The sequence below is a fragment of the Lipomyces doorenjongii genome (assembly GCF_038497915.1).
Source record: "Lipomyces doorenjongii strain NRRL Y-27504 unplaced genomic scaffold V1508scaffold_34, whole genome shotgun sequence".
NCBI classification, from domain to species: Eukaryota; Fungi; Ascomycota; class Lipomycetes; order Lipomycetales; family Lipomycetaceae; genus Lipomyces; species Lipomyces doorenjongii.
The window spans coordinates 22,300-40,072 of NW_027118101.1; the positions used below are offsets into that span (position 1 = coordinate 22,300).

General features: G+C 46.2%; 9 protein-coding genes across 9 annotated transcripts; 4 read left to right on the forward strand and 5 right to left on the reverse strand.

The window, feature by feature from the left end:
* Positions 1-172: 172 nt before the first annotated feature.
* On the reverse strand, positions 173-2,002 carry V1508DRAFT_398230 (uncharacterized protein; the record flags this gene model as incomplete). Its single annotated transcript, XM_066938200.1, has 2 exons — positions 173-421; positions 479-2,002. 2 exons carry the CDS (start codon positions 2,000-2,002, stop codon positions 173-175), a joined length of 1,773 nt encoding a protein of 590 aa, XP_066795032.1.
* A 313-nt stretch (positions 2,003-2,315) lies between these two features.
* V1508DRAFT_440162 (mitochondrial zinc maintenance protein 1, mitochondrial) lies at positions 2,316-3,415 on the reverse strand. Its single transcript, XM_066942246.1, has 3 exons — positions 3,182-3,415; positions 2,871-3,125; positions 2,316-2,792 (listed from the first exon to the last, which is right to left on the reverse strand). Exons 1-3 carry the CDS (start codon positions 3,249-3,251, stop codon positions 2,689-2,691), a joined length of 429 nt encoding a protein of 142 aa, XP_066795033.1. The 5' UTR covers positions 3,252-3,415; the 3' UTR covers positions 2,316-2,688.
* On the reverse strand, positions 3,416-5,640 carry V1508DRAFT_419709 (thiamine diphosphate-binding protein). The gene is made up of 3 exons (XM_066940635.1): positions 5,284-5,640; positions 3,922-4,879; positions 3,416-3,861 (listed from the first exon to the last, which is right to left on the reverse strand). The coding sequence occupies exons 1-3, from the start codon at positions 5,488-5,490 to the stop codon at positions 3,830-3,832; spliced, it is 1,197 nt and encodes a 398-aa protein (XP_066795034.1). The 5' UTR covers positions 5,491-5,640; the 3' UTR covers positions 3,416-3,829.
* Positions 5,641-6,365: 725 nt separating this feature from the next.
* Positions 6,366-7,698, forward strand: V1508DRAFT_356386 (mitochondrial carrier domain-containing protein; the record flags this gene model as incomplete). Its single annotated transcript, XM_066936990.1, has 8 exons — positions 6,366-6,471; positions 6,544-6,581; positions 6,643-6,763; positions 6,818-6,829; positions 6,891-7,030; positions 7,079-7,101; positions 7,149-7,295; positions 7,350-7,698. The coding sequence occupies 8 exons, from the start codon at positions 6,366-6,368 to the stop codon at positions 7,696-7,698; spliced, it is 936 nt and encodes a 311-aa protein (XP_066795035.1).
* A 35-nt stretch (positions 7,699-7,733) lies between these two features.
* V1508DRAFT_419718 (uncharacterized protein) lies at positions 7,734-9,104 on the reverse strand. Its single transcript, XM_066940636.1, has one exon. The coding sequence runs from the start codon at positions 8,954-8,956 to the stop codon at positions 7,838-7,840; it is 1,119 nt and encodes a 372-aa protein (XP_066795036.1). The 5' UTR covers positions 8,957-9,104; the 3' UTR covers positions 7,734-7,837.
* Positions 9,105-9,613: 509 nt separating this feature from the next.
* On the forward strand, positions 9,614-10,894 carry V1508DRAFT_388040 (p21-C-terminal region-binding protein-domain-containing protein). Its single transcript, XM_066937859.1, has 3 exons — positions 9,614-9,799; positions 9,880-10,458; positions 10,515-10,894. The coding sequence occupies exons 1-3, from the start codon at positions 9,737-9,739 to the stop codon at positions 10,746-10,748; spliced, it is 876 nt and encodes a 291-aa protein (XP_066795037.1). The 5' UTR covers positions 9,614-9,736; the 3' UTR covers positions 10,749-10,894.
* Positions 10,760-12,482, reverse strand: V1508DRAFT_168757 (uncharacterized protein). The gene is made up of 2 exons (XM_066936096.1): positions 11,467-12,482; positions 10,760-11,405 (listed from the first exon to the last, which is right to left on the reverse strand). Exons 1-2 carry the CDS (start codon positions 12,188-12,190, stop codon positions 11,041-11,043), a joined length of 1,089 nt encoding a protein of 362 aa, XP_066795038.1. The 5' UTR covers positions 12,191-12,482; the 3' UTR covers positions 10,760-11,040.
* Positions 12,483-13,156: 674 nt separating this feature from the next.
* V1508DRAFT_419723 (uncharacterized protein) lies at positions 13,157-15,309 on the forward strand. Its single transcript, XM_066940637.1, has 4 exons — positions 13,157-13,232; positions 13,306-13,533; positions 13,611-13,760; positions 13,821-15,309. Exons 1-4 carry the CDS (start codon positions 13,191-13,193, stop codon positions 14,997-14,999), a joined length of 1,599 nt encoding a protein of 532 aa, XP_066795039.1. The 5' UTR covers positions 13,157-13,190; the 3' UTR covers positions 15,000-15,309.
* Positions 15,310-15,959: 650 nt separating this feature from the next.
* V1508DRAFT_356346 (uncharacterized protein) lies at positions 15,960-17,761 on the forward strand (the record flags this gene model as incomplete). Its single annotated transcript, XM_066936986.1, has 3 exons — positions 15,960-16,019; positions 16,072-16,163; positions 16,216-17,761. 3 exons carry the CDS (start codon positions 15,960-15,962, stop codon positions 17,759-17,761), a joined length of 1,698 nt encoding a protein of 565 aa, XP_066795040.1.
* Between the last annotated feature and the right edge of the window lie 12 nt (positions 17,762-17,773).

Below are 17,773 nucleotides of genomic sequence, written 5' to 3' on the forward strand. Positions count from 1 at the left end.
CTGCCTCGAAGTGGAAGTGATAAAATAATATCTAGATAGATAGCATAACATACCAAGCAATTACGTCTACATTTACAACCAGAACATTGTAGAATACAATAATTTTCCATGCGAAACAACCGTTTTATAATCCCTGGTTCATAATACAAAATGCAAAATATAACCTAAATCTCTACGTCAACAGCCTTTTCACTAAAATCTCAAAAACCATTCGGCGCCTCAATGTCTGCATGTCCTTTTGTGAAAATGACAACGGGCATTCACGGGACAACACCTCTGCAGTTTTGCACGTGAACACGCCGCAGTCGAACCCGTTTTCCTGCATTGGCGAGTCCCGAGCGACATACTCGTCCCAGCCGTCGATGTCATCCATTGGCACGCTTTGTGTGCGGCATTCGTTGATGATGTATTCGCGCAAGTGCTATATGAAAGTCAGTAAAGAAAATAAATCTCGGATCCAAGAGATAATGAAACTGACCGTAAAACAATTTCCCGGTCCACCGCCGAGGGAGTCATAATACTCAAATCTCCGCCTCTTGATGTTAATCACGCTAACACACCAATGCGCATTATGTACATTAATCGGCACGAAAATGTAGTCGGTATTAGACAACAATAATTGCTTTCGCTTTCCCCATCTGGCAACGCCCTGATATCCCCTGTTGCCAGACAGTGTTGTGAAAAAATGTGTCGAAAAGCAGAATGATTTGGGCAATTTAGGATCATCTCGACTTCGTTGAGTAACCATTTCAAGATAAAAATCGATGACGTTGTCGTTCAACCATTGTCTATCCGCCAACGTACGAATGTCGCGGACGGTGATATCGATCCGGAACGCAGAAACTAGGACGCGGCTTGTATCGCGTATTCGAAAGCATTCCTCGACTGTCTTTGACTGCGACCCAGTCAACGGGGTCAAGTGCTCAATTCTCGGGCCACGACGTAATTCCTCGATAGCCTTGGCGCGTTCTTTTCGGCGTTCCTGGATCGCCTTCCAGCTCGGAAAATCGCTTGCGTTCCCCTCCTTAATTAGCTGTCTCAGAAGCTCGTCCACGCTTTGCGAATCTGACATGTGCGGCGGTAGCACACGTCGACGCACCTGAAGCGTCGGGACGGCAGGTGATAAACTCTCGACGAACGGAGACCGTGGAAATCCGTTCATTTCAGAAGATAGTCGGTTTCGAATAGCAGATAGGCGAGCATTGTTTCGTATCGACTCCAAGCCATATGCCGATACATTCCGTCGAAATCGCTCACCGTTGGTCACGATACTCTTGAACGGGCTGCGGTACTTTGTGATGCGGTTGGAAGAGCGGTATGGATGGATTGATGATAAATTAATGACGGCTGAAGTCTCACTCTGCTGTGAGGTAGATGTAGATATAGATGTGGAAGTAGTAAAGCTAAAAGGAGCTGAAGGCCCGCCATTGACCTGCCCAGTATGTGTAGGCTGTTGACTAGCTAGACCATTCATGGCAAATCTTGCCGGTCCGTATCGAAGCTCGGATTTCCGCCGCCGTCGGAGTTGTTCCGCCAATTTCTTCTTTCTCTCAGCAGCCGCTTGTGAACGTGAAGACAACGGTCGGCTGACTGTAGTTGGCAAGTATGCGCCATACTGCAGTTTGGGGGCCGATGTTGGCGACTTTGCCGGCTCCTCCTTGAAAAACGTCGGTTGCGGAATAGGCTCAATTGATCGTGGCGGCACATATGTCGTGGACTGATCACTCAATTGGCCCTGCACATGAAATTCACAAGGCGATTGCGGCACATCAACCTGCTGCTCCGGAGCTCTGCCGCCTTGTTGTTGTTCATCTTCTCGCTCCGCGGTCCATTGCTCTCCGTGCCCAATCGCACTACCACTCCAGCTTTCGATATTGTCACTCTCCACAGCTTCTCCTCCAACAAAGAGCCAATCAATCTTACCAAGCCACCAATGGATCGAGTCACTAACATATTGCCGCATCGCTCCTATCCCTCCATGAATCAACTCACTCGACGCCATACGTGGGATCCTGAGAAATTCTAAAATCCAACAAATGAGAGCGTCAAGCCGACTCGGCATTCGGCCGTATATAGCCGGCTGTATGTAAATTCACACTGTCGAGCTGATGAGCGAATGCTTTTCGTGCTGTTGGTTACAGTGTTTATGTATATTCGTAGGCGTTCGTGAAATAGGAGAGTCGTCGAAGTCGAGTGTAGAATTAGGGCGAATACGAGTCACACCCGACGTTACCCGGATATAAACATTTTATCTAAGGAGAAAATACCGGAAACCGCGCGATTGGATTTAGCACCCTCAACCAACAGTTTCTATAACTTGGAAATGCAATCATATTATGATTATTCTCGATCCAAACCAATTAAATCATTACCATCAAGTCATCATTATGTTAGCGTAAATGGTACACCTTCGCGGAGATAATATCTCAAACCCCAGCGTAAATATCCACTAACCAAAAATTACACATATTGTTTAATTGATCTGCTTCCTTTTCCAAATACCCCATAATTCTTTAGCAGTATGATTGCAGAAGTTATCATATTTCTGGTGTTCACTTGCTCTTCTAGAAAACTATATACATGGCGACATAAATGCAACGATGAGATATGTACACAAAGCTTTGCGGAGGTCCGAAAAAAATCATCGACGTGTATGTACACGTTGTTAACCCAATGCAAATTACTCACTCAGTTATTCCAGTTTATTTTTTTAGCGGTTCCAGCTAAACTGGTTTTGCCGCCCTTCACAGCCTCATTATCACCGAGTTCGGTGTACTTATGTATTCGTAGTTCTAAGAAAATATCATATTAGCAATCCAGTACCATTCCACCCTCTCCTGCTTGGGTTGTGCGAGAAACCTAGAACTTACTGTACACTCCTCCATCATCAGACTGAGCAATACTATCACCAGGATCCACCGTCGCCATATTTTCCTTACCCGCTTTCCCAGGCTGCAGCTCGCCCTGCACGATATTACTCCTCAGCAATAACGCAACACCACTCGCATGTTCAAGCCTTTTGTCAATTTCGTCGCAATCTTTGGGGTCGGAAGTTAATTCATGCCGACCGGTTTCGTAGCCTTGACGCACTTGTTGCCGCGCTGCCGTAAATACTCTGTGGTCACCTGTTCAGTAATATATACTATTAGTAGCCACATAAAAGGTGAAAGGGTCTACTTACCGTCGAATGCATAGCGGGTCGCGCGGAGGAGAGAGCGATAAGATGACAGTACTTGTTGCCGTCGAGACATAGTGGCCACCCGCTTGTGAGATAATCAAATGAACCTGACTGAATGTCCAATGAATCTGACTGTATGTCCAGTTATTTCGGTGAATATTAGCCAAAATATTAGCGGGAGCACTAAGCACCGGGAGTGATCTTTCCGATGTATGTACCTATGTGTTCTTGTGAATGATCGCAGGAAACTTCGAGCCAATATTCCAATGGCGTCTAGCGTGCGGCTTACGCCCACAGACTTTGTCGGAGCTTCGAATTCAGTGTGCGTTACACGAATTTATATCAGCTAATATGCACGTTTAATTCTTGATGGATTCTATTGGTATTGTGTCTCATGAAGATCTATTGGTTCCTTCAACGTCATCATTTGAACTACCAAAATTTTATAAAGTATGCGGTAAAATACATTACATATGAACTGGAATAGTAGTGAAATATAGTGGGATGGCAGTGAAATGTTTTGTGCTCAGAGATGCGATCCTAAGTAGCAATATCACCAGAAGTAAAAAGAATTATTATTCATGCTACATAAACCGCGTGCTAGTCTACTACAAAACGTTCCTCCTCCAAACTCGAACTATTTTACTTCATCTAATATGGCAAATACAGCGTCTTCTTAGCGGCTACATGAATCGTTAGTCTGTTATACCCCAAATTGAATATGGCCAGCAAAAATAACATACCTCTCACAACAACATCGGTGGTAGGAAAAGCCATGTTTTCCAACTCAATAGCGTATGGAGTGGGAACCTCCGCACCAGTAACCCGCTCAACAGGAGCATCCAAGTAGTCGAACGCGTCGCTGTCCATAATCTGAGCAGCAATCTCCGAGCCGAAACCGAAAGCAGGGTAACCAGAGTCGACAGCGACGATTCTATTCGTCTTCTTCACACTCTTGACAATAGCAGGAACATCCATAGGCTTAATGGTACGGAGATTGATGACCTCGGCAGAGATGTTCTCCTTAGCAAGGATCTCGGCGGCCTGAAGGCAAAACTCAACGTTGCGGGAGTGTCCGACCAGCGTAACATCCGTACCCGCGCGCTCAATCTTGGCTTTGCCAATGGGGATTACAAAGTCGGGCGACTGAGCCTCCTCAGACATTTCGAAGGATTCTCCGTAAAGGATTTCGTTCTCGAGGAAAACTGTGACATTAGGGTCACGGATAGCAGCTTTCATGAGACCCTTAGCGTCCTCTGAAGAGTAAGGGCTAATGACCTTAAGACCGGGAATGGAACCGTACCATGCGCTGTAATCTTGGGAGTGCTGAGCTCCAACACCGGCAGCGGCACCGTTTGGTCCACGGAAAGTAACATTGCATGGCTGAGTCCCGCCCGACATATAGAAAGTTTTCGCACCGGAGTTGATAATCTGATCGATGGCCTGCATCGCAAAGTTGAATGTCATAAACTCACAGATTGGCTTGAGACCAGCAAGAGCGGCACCCACACAGAGACCAGTGAAACCAGCTTCGGTAATAGGAGTATCGACCACCCGCTTGTCTCCGAATTTGTCCAGTAGTCCACGAGAAACCTTGTATGCACCGTTGTACTGAGCGACTTCCTCTCCCATCAGGAAGACGGTCTCATCGCGCTCCATCTCTTCGGCCATAGCCTGGTTCAGTGCATCACGAACGGTAACCTAACACAAAGAATCAGCAACTGACATTTGAAACATAAATCCGAAGCGATTCAAGTCCTGGAAAACAATTGAGTTCTTGTGCGGGGGCGATTGATAATATTCGCCTGTTTGCATCGCCCCAACACAGGGTATTTTCCAGCACGCCGTCGTAGCATCCCAAACTGATCAATACAAAATCATGAATATTGTGGACGAAATAGTTTATGATCCATTGCCGTATAAGACTATACAAGCAAGGAAATGCAATTCCAACCACAGGCGGAGACACTCGGCTAGTGTACCGATGCCAATTGCTGGACGCTAACCCCACCACTTCTCATGTCCGGACGACAATCAAACGCACGCGCACATTATATCTGCCTCTGCCATCGCAATTGATGAAATAAACGCAAATAAATACTGACCATAGCGGGCCCGCCGCTGGAAGAAGCAGCACGCTTTCCCAGGTCGACCATGCGCATGGCCGCGCGCTGACCCACTAGTGGGATAGACGCCTTCTTGAGTAGCATGCGCGCATTTGATGGGGCAGACGCATTCGCAGTTTCCGCGATAGCTGACGAGGAGAAAGCACGCTTCACCAGGAGGCGCTTGGCGGCTGCGATGGAAGCCATTGTTCTGCAGTGTGGTGTATTGGAATCGCGGAGACCGAAGAGCTGAGTGGCCGAAAACTGAGAGGATGGGGAGAAAGCGGGATGGGACGAGCGAAAGTCGGGACGGGCGTAGAGCTCAGTCTGGCAGTGGCTCTCACTCCCGGTGAGGTTGGAATTTTGGCGGCCGCAATTACCCTAACCCAGCAAATGAATAGCGAATCGGAAAGCTTGCACGTGACCCGGCTATTGGCGGCGTATCCCATCCAACTCCTTATGCTGTGCCTAGTCAATCGGCCAAGATTATTCTAGCCATCGAGTCGGAAGCAGCAACAACATTATTAATGTACATATGTGTATGTATGAGGCGTCCAGTGGTTAGGACGCGTTTGTGATTATCCCACTTATGATGCAATGCGCACAATCTCTTGTTCACCTGATTGTTCATGTAGGACTCGCTGAGAAGTTCATATCAGTATATCAAACGAATTGTTGAACAAATCAGAATCAAGTTTGTTCATTCTGCATCCTGCAGGACATTTAGCAAAGAAACAACTATAACAGCTTCGTTGTCTTATTATTGCCCAACTGGATACATAAGTTAATTTTCAATTAAAAATGGTACGAATACAATTTAGCAATTAGGTGATCTCAATCTTGTTACCTATTCGTTTTATAATGATCCAATGCCATATCTCGAGGTTTAGACAGCTGCGAATAACCAACACCTCTCGAAAAAAAGTTGGAACTTTCTGACCAAAATGTTGTGCATTGTTTGAAAAATGAGCCGCACGTAGGGAAGGTAATCTCATCGCCAATGAACTACGAGGCCTCCATCTAGAAATTTTCTGCGTTGGAACGACCCCAACCAAAATCAGAATTCTTGAGTAAATCCCGACATGGAAGACGTGGAGCCTCATATTATTGAAGCAGTCGAGCAGAAAGATTCAAATGACCCTCTGCGAGTGTTAAAGGATGTTGCTGCCGGAACATGTGGCGGCATTGGTAAGTGAATCGCCGTTCTATGGGCAAACTATTTGTGCCATCCAAATTGCATACTAATTAGATTGCCCGAAGCCCAGGTACTCGTTGGACAACCGTTTGATACTACCAAAGTGAATATATTTATCATTAGCTTACAGATCAAACACAGGTGAGAATTAACAAATTGAACAGGTTAGGCTGCAAAGTTCCCCTCCTGGGACGTACACCGGGGGTTTAGATGTTGTCCAGAAACTCATCAAAACAGAGGGACCACTTGCGTTTTACAAGGGTACGCTCACTCCGCTGGTCGGAGGTAAGTTGCATTGACTTGAAGCATTCCTGCCTTGTGATTTAACTAATACAACAGTCGGCGCATGTGGTATGTTGGGATGGTTTCTATATGCAGATACCGTCCAATCAACTAATTTACTGCGGAAAAGTATCAGTACAATTTGGCGTATTTGAAGGCATGAAGCGGTTTTTTTCCAAGCAGAATATTTCGAATGGGAAAACAGAAGGTCTCACTTATACCCAGTATTACGTTGCTGGTAGTATTTCGGGCCTGGCCAACAGTATATTAGTACGTTGTGTATTCGACTTTTGGAGAAATCTCTAACTTGGTATATAGGCCTGCCCAATTGAACACATTCGGTACTAGCAGTCACGCGACGTCAATTGACACAAGCTAACTTGAGTAGTATCCGACTACAAACGCAAACAGCTTCCGCTCCTAGGCAATTCTCCGGTCCGATGGACGTGATTAGGAAAATTCAGCAGAGTTCGGGCATTGCAGGCATATTCCGTGGTCTGACTCCTACTCTCCTTCGCGAGGGGCACGGAATGGGGTACGGTGTTACAGTTCTTAGCTCATTGGCATGGACGACGCTAATGTGATACAGTGTCTACTTTCTTACGTATGAGTACCTTGTCAATCGAGACATGGCAACGAATAAGATAGAACGAAAAGATATTCCTGGCTGGCGATTATGTGTATACGGTGGCTGTGCTGGGTATGGCGTATGGCTGTCAGCGTATCCTTTCGACGTCATAAAATCGAAAATGCAGACCGATTCGATTGATGCCACAAAGAGACAATTTAATTCCACCATCGAGTGCGCCAGGAAGACTCTGCAGGTCAGCGGTGTCAAGGGATTTTTCCGAGGTTTTGTGCCGACCATACTGCGCGCCGCTCCAGTCAATGCCAGCACGTTTTATGCGTTTGAGCTGGCCATGCGGGCAATAGGATAGCGTTCCACATTGTATAAACGGAATTGCTAAAAGTATAGATGTAAATGTATGCATTTGATTACTGTATTATTGCCACGGAATAGAATGAAAGCTGAAAACTGTTTATTTTTGAGCCTCCAAGGAACACACATGGATCTACTCAATTTGCTTTTCGCTCATCGAAATGCGTGCGGAATAAGTCATCGGCCATCTTCTCCGCCCTCACGATTACCTTCGAAGCCTCTTCACCGCTACTAAGTGCTTTTCCAATAGTCAGGAGAAAAACATCATCCATTTCCTTGTATTCACGCGATCCGGGATCCATTCCTGCAGCCATAGAGCGCGATCTCATGGACATCCGAATTTCTCTTAACCTCGGCAATGGATTCTCAGGAAATATGAAGTCCTCCTTTGGGGGTGATGACACCGTCTCAACCCTTGCACCCCTGTCATTGTACACCATGTCGCTCACCTCGTCCGATCCGCTATACTTGCCAAAAATACGCGACGTAGTTGTGGCCTTTTCCAAATAGTTTTGCTTAACAGCTGCATTGTATTTATCTGACCAAGTCATCACTCGCAAGGACTGGATGTACGTCACAGCTCCGGTGAACAGCACAATCCACATCAAAGTCCTAACATTCGCCTCATGATCTACAGGCTTCGACTTCGGCGGTGGAGGCGGCCGACCATTCTGATCCGGATGTCGCCCTGATGCCCAGTGTGCCTCGTAAGTGAAATTTTTCATGCGCTCCCATTCCTCGGCTGTGTAGTTGTATCTCACGTACGGTTGCACAGGCGGTCTATCCGGATCGGGATAATTCCAGCCGTCGCCGGACACGTCATATGATCGCTTTCTTGCTGGATCGCTCAGTATATTGTAAGCCTCAACGATTCGATTGAATCTTTCTTGAATTATCTTGTCGGCTGCCTTCGCGGCGTCGGAAGCTGTGTCGGGAAGTTCAGCCATGTCGGGATGGTACTGTTTCACGAGAATATAATAGCGTTTTTTAAGTGCCTTCTGATCCACTTCTCCACGGCTAATGCCAAAAATCTGGTACGGATTCGGCGAGTCTTTATTCGGCCAGCGGAGAAAATTGCTTGACGTAGCTGTAGCGAATCGAGATAAGCCGTGTGAGAAACACCTCCCAATCTGAGAAGAGTCCTGTCGGTACAGACAGTTTGTTGGAGACTTGGAGCTAGAGACAAGAAGCGCTGCCATGCGCCTGTGACTTGCTGCCGCAAAGGCTGTGGTGTTCATAGCAACTTGTAGAGGCATAGTGTAATGTCCGCGACTCTTACTCAGCTTGAGATCATCGATTTATTAAAGAGTACAATACCACCACAACGAAATTATAATGAAGTCCGCCGCCGTGCGAGTTGGCGACTGCTCGGCCCTAGTTAGGTGCAAACGATTTTGTCGCGAAGGTGCAGGATTTGGAAAAGTGATTAGCTTGTTTAAGCTCCTGTTCCGCAGGTCGTGTGAGCGAAGCATTACATAAGCTATTCTGCTGCCCACAACGGGGAACAGTCAAAGCAACTAATTACCAACCAACCTTCATTAAACAATCTATTTTTCTTTAATGGCCATTATTACTAACACTAGCAACCTTGTGACATGTATTTGATACAATTACAATCAGAAAGTGCTGTCGCGAGTCCTATGTATCCCTAACCCATTGGTAAATTCGTTGGGATAACAAATTTGTGGTAAGATTGTTGTCACAGACGCGAACTTATCAGCCTTCAGATCATAACTTCTTACATAAGACATACAAGATGGTTACTTACATGCGGTTAGGGCATCAGAACATTGTAAGTAATTTAGACGGAAAGGATCCTAAAAATTAAAAATGGAACAAGTACATGAACCGAATCAACGTCTAATGTTCTGCATTGGGAAACTCCCAACCAGAGCGGGACTGACCGCCAAAAAATTTAATTATTTTCTACCTCAGTCCAGGTACTCTTCTGCATGCTCCAACCACGAATTTCTCTAATTTTTGGTCGGGCAACGGTAGCTTAGTAGACTGGAGCCTCCAACAACACGTCTATAAAGATGCTTAAACGAAAGGAGCCTAATAAGTTGAAAACAAATGCGGTGGATGGTTCTGGATCGGAGGCAAGTCATTGCGGCCAAATTGATTTATCTAGCGGAAACGCCGGCAAGAACAAGAGCATTGATATCTAATATTGAATTAGGACTCAAAATCTGATAACGAGGAAATTGTGAATGTCGATTTTGACTTCTTCGATCCAAGACCAGATATTGACTTCGAAGCGATCCGCAATCTCTTGCGCCAACTATTCGACGCAGACAACACAATGTTTGATCTCTCTGCTCTTGCAGACCTCATACTATCACAGAATACGCTTGGATCTACCGTCAAGACTGATGGGGTAGAAAGCGATCCATTTGCATTTTTGACGGTTGTTAATGCCAATCTGCATCGGGAGAATCCGGGCATCAGACAGATCATCGATTACATCTTGTCAAAGACCAAGTTAAATGGAGCGTTTAACAAGAAGCTAACAGAACTGCTCGCTGAGGGTGCGAAGAACAATACCGGAATTATTTTTAGTGAAAGGCTGATTAATATGCCGACGGAAGTAGTACCGCCAATGTATAGACTGCTTTCTGATGAGATGCAACGGGCCGTTGACAATGGAGAAAAATATCAGTTTGATTATTACGTCATAATATCGAAATCATTCACCGAGACTCAGTCGAAGATAGACGAAGAGGATGAACGACCCAAGAAAAAGAAGAAAAAGGGAGATGTAAGCTTGTCGCATAAGTAATTATTGTCTGAAATGGCAATTAACTTTATTCCCAGACAAAGAGCTCCGAGGTATTCTTCTTTCACGCTGAGGACGAGGTTATTCAACGCAAGTCAGAACATTTCATGACATATAGGTTCAGCAAAGAAGCTCAAGCCGCTGATTCACGGCGCACGTTTCAAGATTACGGTATCTCGCCTCAGGGCCAATTGATGCTGATCTCGAGCAGCAATTTCAAACAAATAATAGATGAGATGCTTACACTTTTCGCGGTTCCGTCCCAGCAGTAGTAAGGGTCGTATCCACTCATTCCAAATGCCAGTGACTAGGGCGTAAATGAAGTTGTATGAAACGAATGAGATGAATATATATGTATGTACAATATAGTATGCTTTGCGTCTATAAAATATACACCAACTAAGAAATTCGTTGTCGCCAAAGTGTGGAAAGAGGACCTGAAATGCCATGAAAACCCCCACATATGATTATATATAATCAAAAATGCCGCTCCCATATCAGGAAAATTCGTTACAAGTTAGTGTTATATACAAGTCATTCACGCTGTCATCTAGCATATCGCTCTTACACGGCAGTAAGTTTCTCCCATTCCAAGAAGGACGATACCCAAGCCTCTCTCATTGACGCCGTCATTTCTCTTGCAAACGCTTCATCGTTTTCATCGTCACTGTCGCTGTCACTAGCATCCTGGAGACTTACATGACTGTATTGCTGCCGCTCGTTGCTTTCACCAGCACTGTCGTGGTTGGAACCCGTGTCAATGTACTGTTCTAGGGAATCGCCGAGCGCCAAAAGAGATATGGATTCAGTGTCCGCAGGGCCGCTGACATTACTTGGAGCCTCACTCTCCTCGTCATCACCCGCTCGCTCCCGCGGTGCTACTTCCTCGTCTTCGTGGAGAAGTTCTATTCGATAGTCCAAGACTTCCACTGTTGAGATTCGTCAATATAAATTCGTTACAATATCATAATAATGAACACAAAATCTCACATTTATCTTCGAGCTCAAGCGCCTGATCTTCAAATTTTGATAATCGTTCCAGATATCTCTGCTTTATGGCATTTAGCTGGTCAATTCGAGCTTCGACCTCATGGATCCCTTGAATAACTGTTGACTTTCTAATCTCTATTCGCTGTAACTTGCGTATCACGTCTGTCTTATCCTTCTCTAATCGTTGTACTCCATTTAGCCCTATTTCTGGTTCCTGTACAGGTTCCTTTGCTTTGGATTTTGACGATCGAACTAATGTGTACTTATTCTTACCGGTCTCCTCAGCTGATGGTTCTGGCAACGTTGCTTGAAATCCCTGCAATAGCGAGTAGGCATGTTTGCTTTCTGGTAAATCCGAGAGCATCTCCTTACTTAAGAGCAGATTCGGCCCAGCATTTCCCACAATGCTCGCGCTGCCTCGGCTAACTCGAGCGCCGCCCGATCTGAACGAAAATATTCGTCGCTGCATCGCCGGGCTGCGAATACTGGGTGCCATATCATTGATGATTGACCTATAGTGAGAACTACTGGTGATGTCCCCGTAGGAGTTTCCGGCCAATGTCGCCGACGTCGCGACGACTGTCTTGGATAAGCGCGTCAGGTTGGAGTTGGTGGCCGCAACAGCCGTGGTGAATATTGAGGAGTCACTAGTTGGACGCGCACTCGGTCCAGCATTTGGCGACGCGACAGTGGAAACATCGGCCGTATCCGCGTGCGCGGTCATGATTGTTCGGCCAGTCGTAGTGGTAGTAGTCAAAGGTCAAGATTGGGCTCGCGTGAACGTGAATATAACCTGCAACGAGATCGGAGTTGCTCCTGGCACGTATATGCTGCCCCCGCCGGTTTGCAGCTGCAAATCAAGCTGGTTCGCTAGAATACGTGCGTCCTCCGGAACAGCAGAAACGAAAGGATTCCGAAGGTGCGATCGTGCGTGATGGGTCTCGTCGTTCGCGTCAATAATACCTATGATCCATCCACCCATGTTATTCCAGCACTCACTACTGGAACTTAGGGTTGACCGGCAAGGCCTTCATTTAGAGTTTCCAGGCTCGCCATTGGTTCGCAGAGCACATATACCCTTACCCCATGACAGGTGCCAAGTACCACCACTATATCACCTGCCGTTACAATTCTCATATTTATAACTAATTGACACGGCAAAGACCCAACTCTGCAAAAGACGTAGGAGACGATGTCCAGTTGATTAGTATGATATGTGCCATTGAGTCTTTATTTTCTCATTGGCTTATTGCTGTTTGATGGAACATTGTCAATGCATGTGCAAAAGTGAAGGCTCAGCTCTTAGATAACAGCAGTGTAGAGTCCGACGAAAATAGTGCGACGATAGTCTGACTTCAAATTGCGACGTATACCACAGAGGTAATTCACATATTGGCGCATTGCTAATTCTCCTCGCGAACTAGCGAGAGATTCAGACAGTTTGATATATCTGGACGACGTTTGTCCCCAGTTAGTGGATAAATTAACTATCCATTAACTTATAGATTATATGAGGTCGAACACGCCATACCTTCATTCGCAAGATAATTTGTCCATTTTTTGCGTAACCAGTAATAGATCCCAAAATCGTGTAAAGCTGCTCAGCCTCCACCGCCACGATCCCAGCCAGCACTGCCGGCACCTGGGAGTAATTAAAAAAAAATTTGGGCATGCTCATCTCTCCCCATCAGCCAAACTCGCATTCATATACCACATACATCACAATGACTAGCAGCCTTGAAAATGGCGCAAATGGTGTCGTCGAGGTGTGTACAAGTAGCCTTTCTATGTAGGCGACGAGTATTCCATTTTGTATATACTTACGAAAATACGATATAGGTCTCTCGTATCTTCGACACCATATTAGTGCTTGATTTTGGATCTCAGTACAGCCATTTGATCACTCGCCGTTTACGCGAACTCAACGTCTACGCTGAGATGCTTCCTTGCACTCAGAAGATCAAGGACTTGACCTGGAAGCCCAAGGGTATTATCCTCTCCGGCAGCCCGTATTCTGTCTATGCCCCCGATGCGCCGCACGCGGATCCCGAAGTCTTCAACCTTGGTGTAAGTGTCTTGTTGCTAACCAGGGCGGATGGATGAGAGCCACGTTGACGTACTGTTGCTCACATGGTGGAACATAGGTTCCAATTCTTGGCATCTGCTACGGCTTGCAGGAGCTAGCCTGGACTCACGGTGGTCAGGTTAGTGGCAGCGACAAAAGGGAGTATGGCCACGCCATTCTCCACGTCAAGGACCATCACTCGCTATTTGAAGGCATCGACGACTTTCAGGTACGATTACTAGTTTCTAGTAACGTTGTGCTGTACGGTACATGACGGCTGACTTTATAGGTATGGATGAGTCATGGCGACAAGCTTTCTAAGCTTCCTAATGGTTTCCATGTCATCGCTACTACCGACAATGCTCCTTTTGCCGCTATTATCCACGAGTCCAAGGCGGTTTTCGGTATCCAATTCCATCCAGAAGTGACACACACCACTCAAGGCAAGAAGCTTTTCCACAATTTCGCCATCAATGTCTGCCACTGCGAGCAAAATTGGACAATGGAGAATTTCATTGAGACAGAGATCGAGAGAATACGCAAGCTCGTTGGACCTACCGGTGAGGTTATCGGTGCTGTTTCTGGCGGTGTAGACTCTACTGTTGCGGCTAAGCTCCTTAATGAAGCCATTGGCAACCGTTTCCACGCTATCTTTGTCGACAACGGTGTTATGAGATTGAATGAAGCGCAGCAAGTTCATGACACTCTTACCGAGCATCTTGGCATCAACTTGAAAGTCATTGATGCATCTGATATTTTCCTTGGCAAGCTAAAAGGTATCACTGATCCCGAGAAGAAGCGCAAGATCATTGGGAACACATTCATTGAAATTTTCGAGGAGGAGTCGGCCAAGCTTGATGCCGAGAGTGGTGGCAAGATTGAATACCTTCTTCAAGGTACTTTGTACCCTGATGTTATCGAGAGTATCAGTTTCAAGGGGCCCAGTCAGACAATCAAGACTCACCATAATGTCGGTGGGCTACTGGAGAACATGAAGCTCAAGCTTATAGAACCTCTTCGTGAACTATTTAAAGACGAGGTCCGTGCGCTCGGCACGCTTCTTGGAATTCCTGATGAACTTGTCTGGCGCCATCCATTCCCAGGGCCAGGTATCGCCATTCGAATTCTTGGTGAGGTTACCCCTTCGCAGGTCGAGATTGCCCGAAAGGCGGACCATATTTTCATTGACGAGATCCGCAAAGCAGGACTGTACAACAATATCAGTCAAGCATTCGCGTGCCTTCTGCCAGTCAAGTCTGTTGGCGTTATGGGTGATCAGCGAACTTACGAGCAGGTTATTGCTCTTCGTGCAATTGAGACCGTGGATTTCATGACAGCTGACTGGTTCGCCTTCGACGCGAAGTTCTTGAAGACTGTCAGTGGAAGAATTGTTAATGAAGTCGCTGGTGTCGCGAGAGTGGTGTATGACGTCACATCTAAGCCACCCGCGACTGTGGAGTGGGAGTAAATTGGCTTTCCATCAGTTTCTGGTTTATGGCATGTATTATTGCTGCTTGGATCCAGTAGATTGATATTCTCTAGATGTAATAGATAGCTAGACATCATTGTTTAGAATCCGAATTTATCTGAACTGTATTATAGTTTCCGTTTTGTCTTTCAAAGTAAATAAAGTGAGGTCTATGGGAACTTATGGCCGACATTGCAGAGCCACATGTATTTTGCAGAGATTATATGAAACATCTACAATTTGGAAGATAACCAATCGATAATAATATTGATTAACTTGTACTATTAAATGTATTATCAGTTACATGGAGGCTAGCTTAGGCTCTTTGATTTTGAAACCCCTTCGCCAGGTCGAGAAACAAGAGAAAGTCTGTCCCAAGCACAATCGTCTAAGCGGAACAGATAGACAAATCTATCATAGAACCACACTTATCACTTGCAAATAGCTCAGTCCAATTCTATTCTCACCAGCTTGCCAACTTGATATCTTATCTTACTTATGTATTGACTGTCATCAAAATGGTCCTATGCGACCATCGCTCACTGCACTCGTGTTATGTTTAGCAAGATGTGTTCGCATGTAACTGGCGATAATTGCCTCTGACAATAATACCGCACACTCTTGGCATCCATAGCTTCCTATTTCTCTGGACTTTTGAGAATTAGTTGTTTACTTTCTATATAGCATTTACTTCTCGCTTCATCCTTCAAGTAGAAGTATTTATTATGCACATGGAGGTTGTTCAATTGTTTGGGTAACATCCTTCCTCCGGGTAACATGGATTTACTTCGGCGTTATTTCGCGAACGTTAACTCTATTCTGTGGACTTTAGCGTTAGATGTCGGACATAGTCACATCCCGTCGCTTCCACTTCGCAAATTCCTCTTTTCTCGACAGGTTCCTCACTATCGGGAATTGTTTCGGCCTTTATTCGCTCCTGTGTTTCCGTGCGCGGTCGGAATGAGTTCCCCGACTACCCGTGACCGCACCTGCGATCAGTGCTCCTTTCGCAAGGTTAAGGTGAGATTGAAAGGGCAAAGTATTAGGTCGACTCAGCTCTCATAGAATACAGTGTGATAGGAAGTATCCGTGTGGAAAGTGCCAATCACTTTCCTTTGCCTGCTCATATGACAAGCCTCGACGGAAGAAAGGTCCCACTGGCAAGTGAGTGTGTCTTTGCGTTTTGTGTCCACTGTATTTTCGCTAATTATTATAGACGGATTGGCCAGATACGGTCCGAAACGACTACTCCATCTACTCCATCTTTGCGACAATTGACACCAGTAACTCCTCCAGAAGAGTCTCCCTCACCAAAGGATACTGTGGAACTAGCTTACTTTACTTCGGATCCACGCACGCCTCTGTCCCTGATTTGTCCACAGCCTCCTCCGGATCCTGTTTTCAATGTTGCATCATTCTCAGTATCGTCGTATCTGCCAGTAGCTCCCTACCTCTCAGCTTCGGCACAATCAATTTCCACAGACCTATCTTTCCTTCAGCCTTCAAGCGTCGCGTGGCCAGCTCTAGCAACCGATGAAGAAATTAAATCGCTCATCAATGCTTATTTCAGCCGGATTGAAAAATTCTTACCGGTGATAAGCAAACCAGCATTCCTTGCGCGGCTACACGCTCAAGAGCACACACGCAACGTACATTTCGGCGCTCTTGTGCTCACTATGTGTGCATTCACGCTCCTCCAACCAGTCATGAAGCAGGATAGTTCTGAAAGCAATGACAACCGGGTGTACAAAGAACGAATGCAAACAGCGCAGTCAATGATGGCTGCAGCTGTGTCCATGCGGGATAGCGACGCGGCGTTTGCCGAAAATCCATCTCTTGACAGTGTTCTTATGTCATTCTTTCTGTTTTCGTGCTTCTTTAATTGCCAAATGCATCATGCTGCGTGGTTTCGCTTGCAAGAGGCAGTAACGTTGGCGGAGATTATGGGACTTCAAGGCAAGAGGGATGGATGGAAAGAGATCCTAACGGACGAGGAGCGAGAGCAGCGAACCCGTGTTTATTGGGTACTTGCAGTGACTGAGCGAGCATACGCCTTACAGCGCCATCATTCCCTTATTCGAACGTCACCGTCACCATGTAAGCCGGCCTCGGTATTAGCGCCGAACTTGTTCTTTTCGCTCTCCGCTACGGGACTTGATACGATGGTTGAGTTGTACAAGGTCGTTGATGCCGACCTTATTGACTGCTGGAATGGACGGTGCGCACCAGTCGATGGAAGTTGCACGAAAATGTCGGCCGAACGCGCTGCAAGTATGCATAAGTTGGTCGCGGAAGCATATGATCACGATGCGATCAATCCTGGAGGTACACTCGACGAAACGCAGCGCGCTGATCTTGCGATTTCTCAGCAATGGCTCCACAACCGTTTGTGGCAGCTCTGTCTTTCGCATGGTGTTTTAATCGTCGACCCCACGACTTCTGCGGATCAGCGTGAGCTAAGTCTAACCTATGCTTGTGACATTGCACGCAGAACAATCGATATTTGCCGATCGTTATCAATGGAAAGCATGGAAGTGCACGGCATAGGTATCATGGAGAAGCTGTATGATATTGCAAGTAGTGTTGTTGGTTTGATAAGCTGCTTTCCTTGGATTGAGGGACAGAGGAATCGCGAACTCCTTCCGTCGGATCGGGAGATTTTGAATCAGTATATCGCCGTGCTTGCCACGTTTAGAGGTGGACAGCACCCTTACCTAGTGCCACTTATGACGGAAATTACGGGTCTGCCACCTGTTGCCTAGTATCGGTAGCCC

Coding starts and splice junctions, on each gene's coding strand:
- V1508DRAFT_168757 (XM_066936096.1), bottom strand. CDS start 12,190: ATGACCGCGCACGCGGATACGGCCGATGTTTCCACTGTCGCGTCGCCA. Junction 11,406..11,466: donor GCTTGAGCTCGAAGATAAAT/GTGAGATTTTGT, acceptor GAATCTCAACAG/TGGAAGTCTTGGACTATCGA.
- V1508DRAFT_388040 (XM_066937859.1), top strand. CDS start 9,737: ATGCTTAAACGAAAGGAGCCTAATAAGTTGAAAACAAATGCGGTGGAT. Junction 9,800..9,879: donor TGGATGGTTCTGGATCGGAG/GCAAGTCATTGC, acceptor ATATTGAATTAG/GACTCAAAATCTGATAACGA. Junction 10,459..10,514: donor AAAAGAAGAAAAAGGGAGAT/GTAAGCTTGTCG, acceptor CTTTATTCCCAG/ACAAAGAGCTCCGAGGTATT.
- V1508DRAFT_419718 (XM_066940636.1), bottom strand. CDS start 8,956: ATGCCTCTACAAGTTGCTATGAACACCACAGCCTTTGCGGCAGCAAGT.
- V1508DRAFT_419723 (XM_066940637.1), top strand. CDS start 13,191: ATGACTAGCAGCCTTGAAAATGGCGCAAATGGTGTCGTCGAG. Junction 13,233..13,305: donor GCGCAAATGGTGTCGTCGAG/GTGTGTACAAGT, acceptor AATACGATATAG/GTCTCTCGTATCTTCGACAC. Junction 13,534..13,610: donor CCGAAGTCTTCAACCTTGGT/GTAAGTGTCTTG, acceptor GGTGGAACATAG/GTTCCAATTCTTGGCATCTG.
- V1508DRAFT_440162 (XM_066942246.1), bottom strand. CDS start 3,251: ATGTCTCGACGGCAACAAGTACTGTCATCTTATCGCTCTCTCCTCCGC. Junction 3,126..3,181: donor GACCCGCTATGCATTCGACG/GTAAGTAGACCC, acceptor ATTACTGAACAG/GTGACCACAGAGTATTTACG. Junction 2,793..2,870: donor TGATGATGGAGGAGTGTACA/GTAAGTTCTAGG, acceptor ATATTTTCTTAG/AACTACGAATACATAAGTAC.
- V1508DRAFT_419709 (XM_066940635.1), bottom strand. CDS start 5,490: ATGGCTTCCATCGCAGCCGCCAAGCGCCTCCTGGTGAAGCGTGCTTTC. Junction 4,880..5,283: donor CCAGCGGCGGGCCCGCTATG/GTCAGTATTTAT, acceptor TCTTTGTGTTAG/GTTACCGTTCGTGATGCACT. Junction 3,862..3,921: donor CACCGATGTTGTTGTGAGAG/GTATGTTATTTT, acceptor CGATTCATGTAG/CCGCTAAGAAGACGCTGTAT.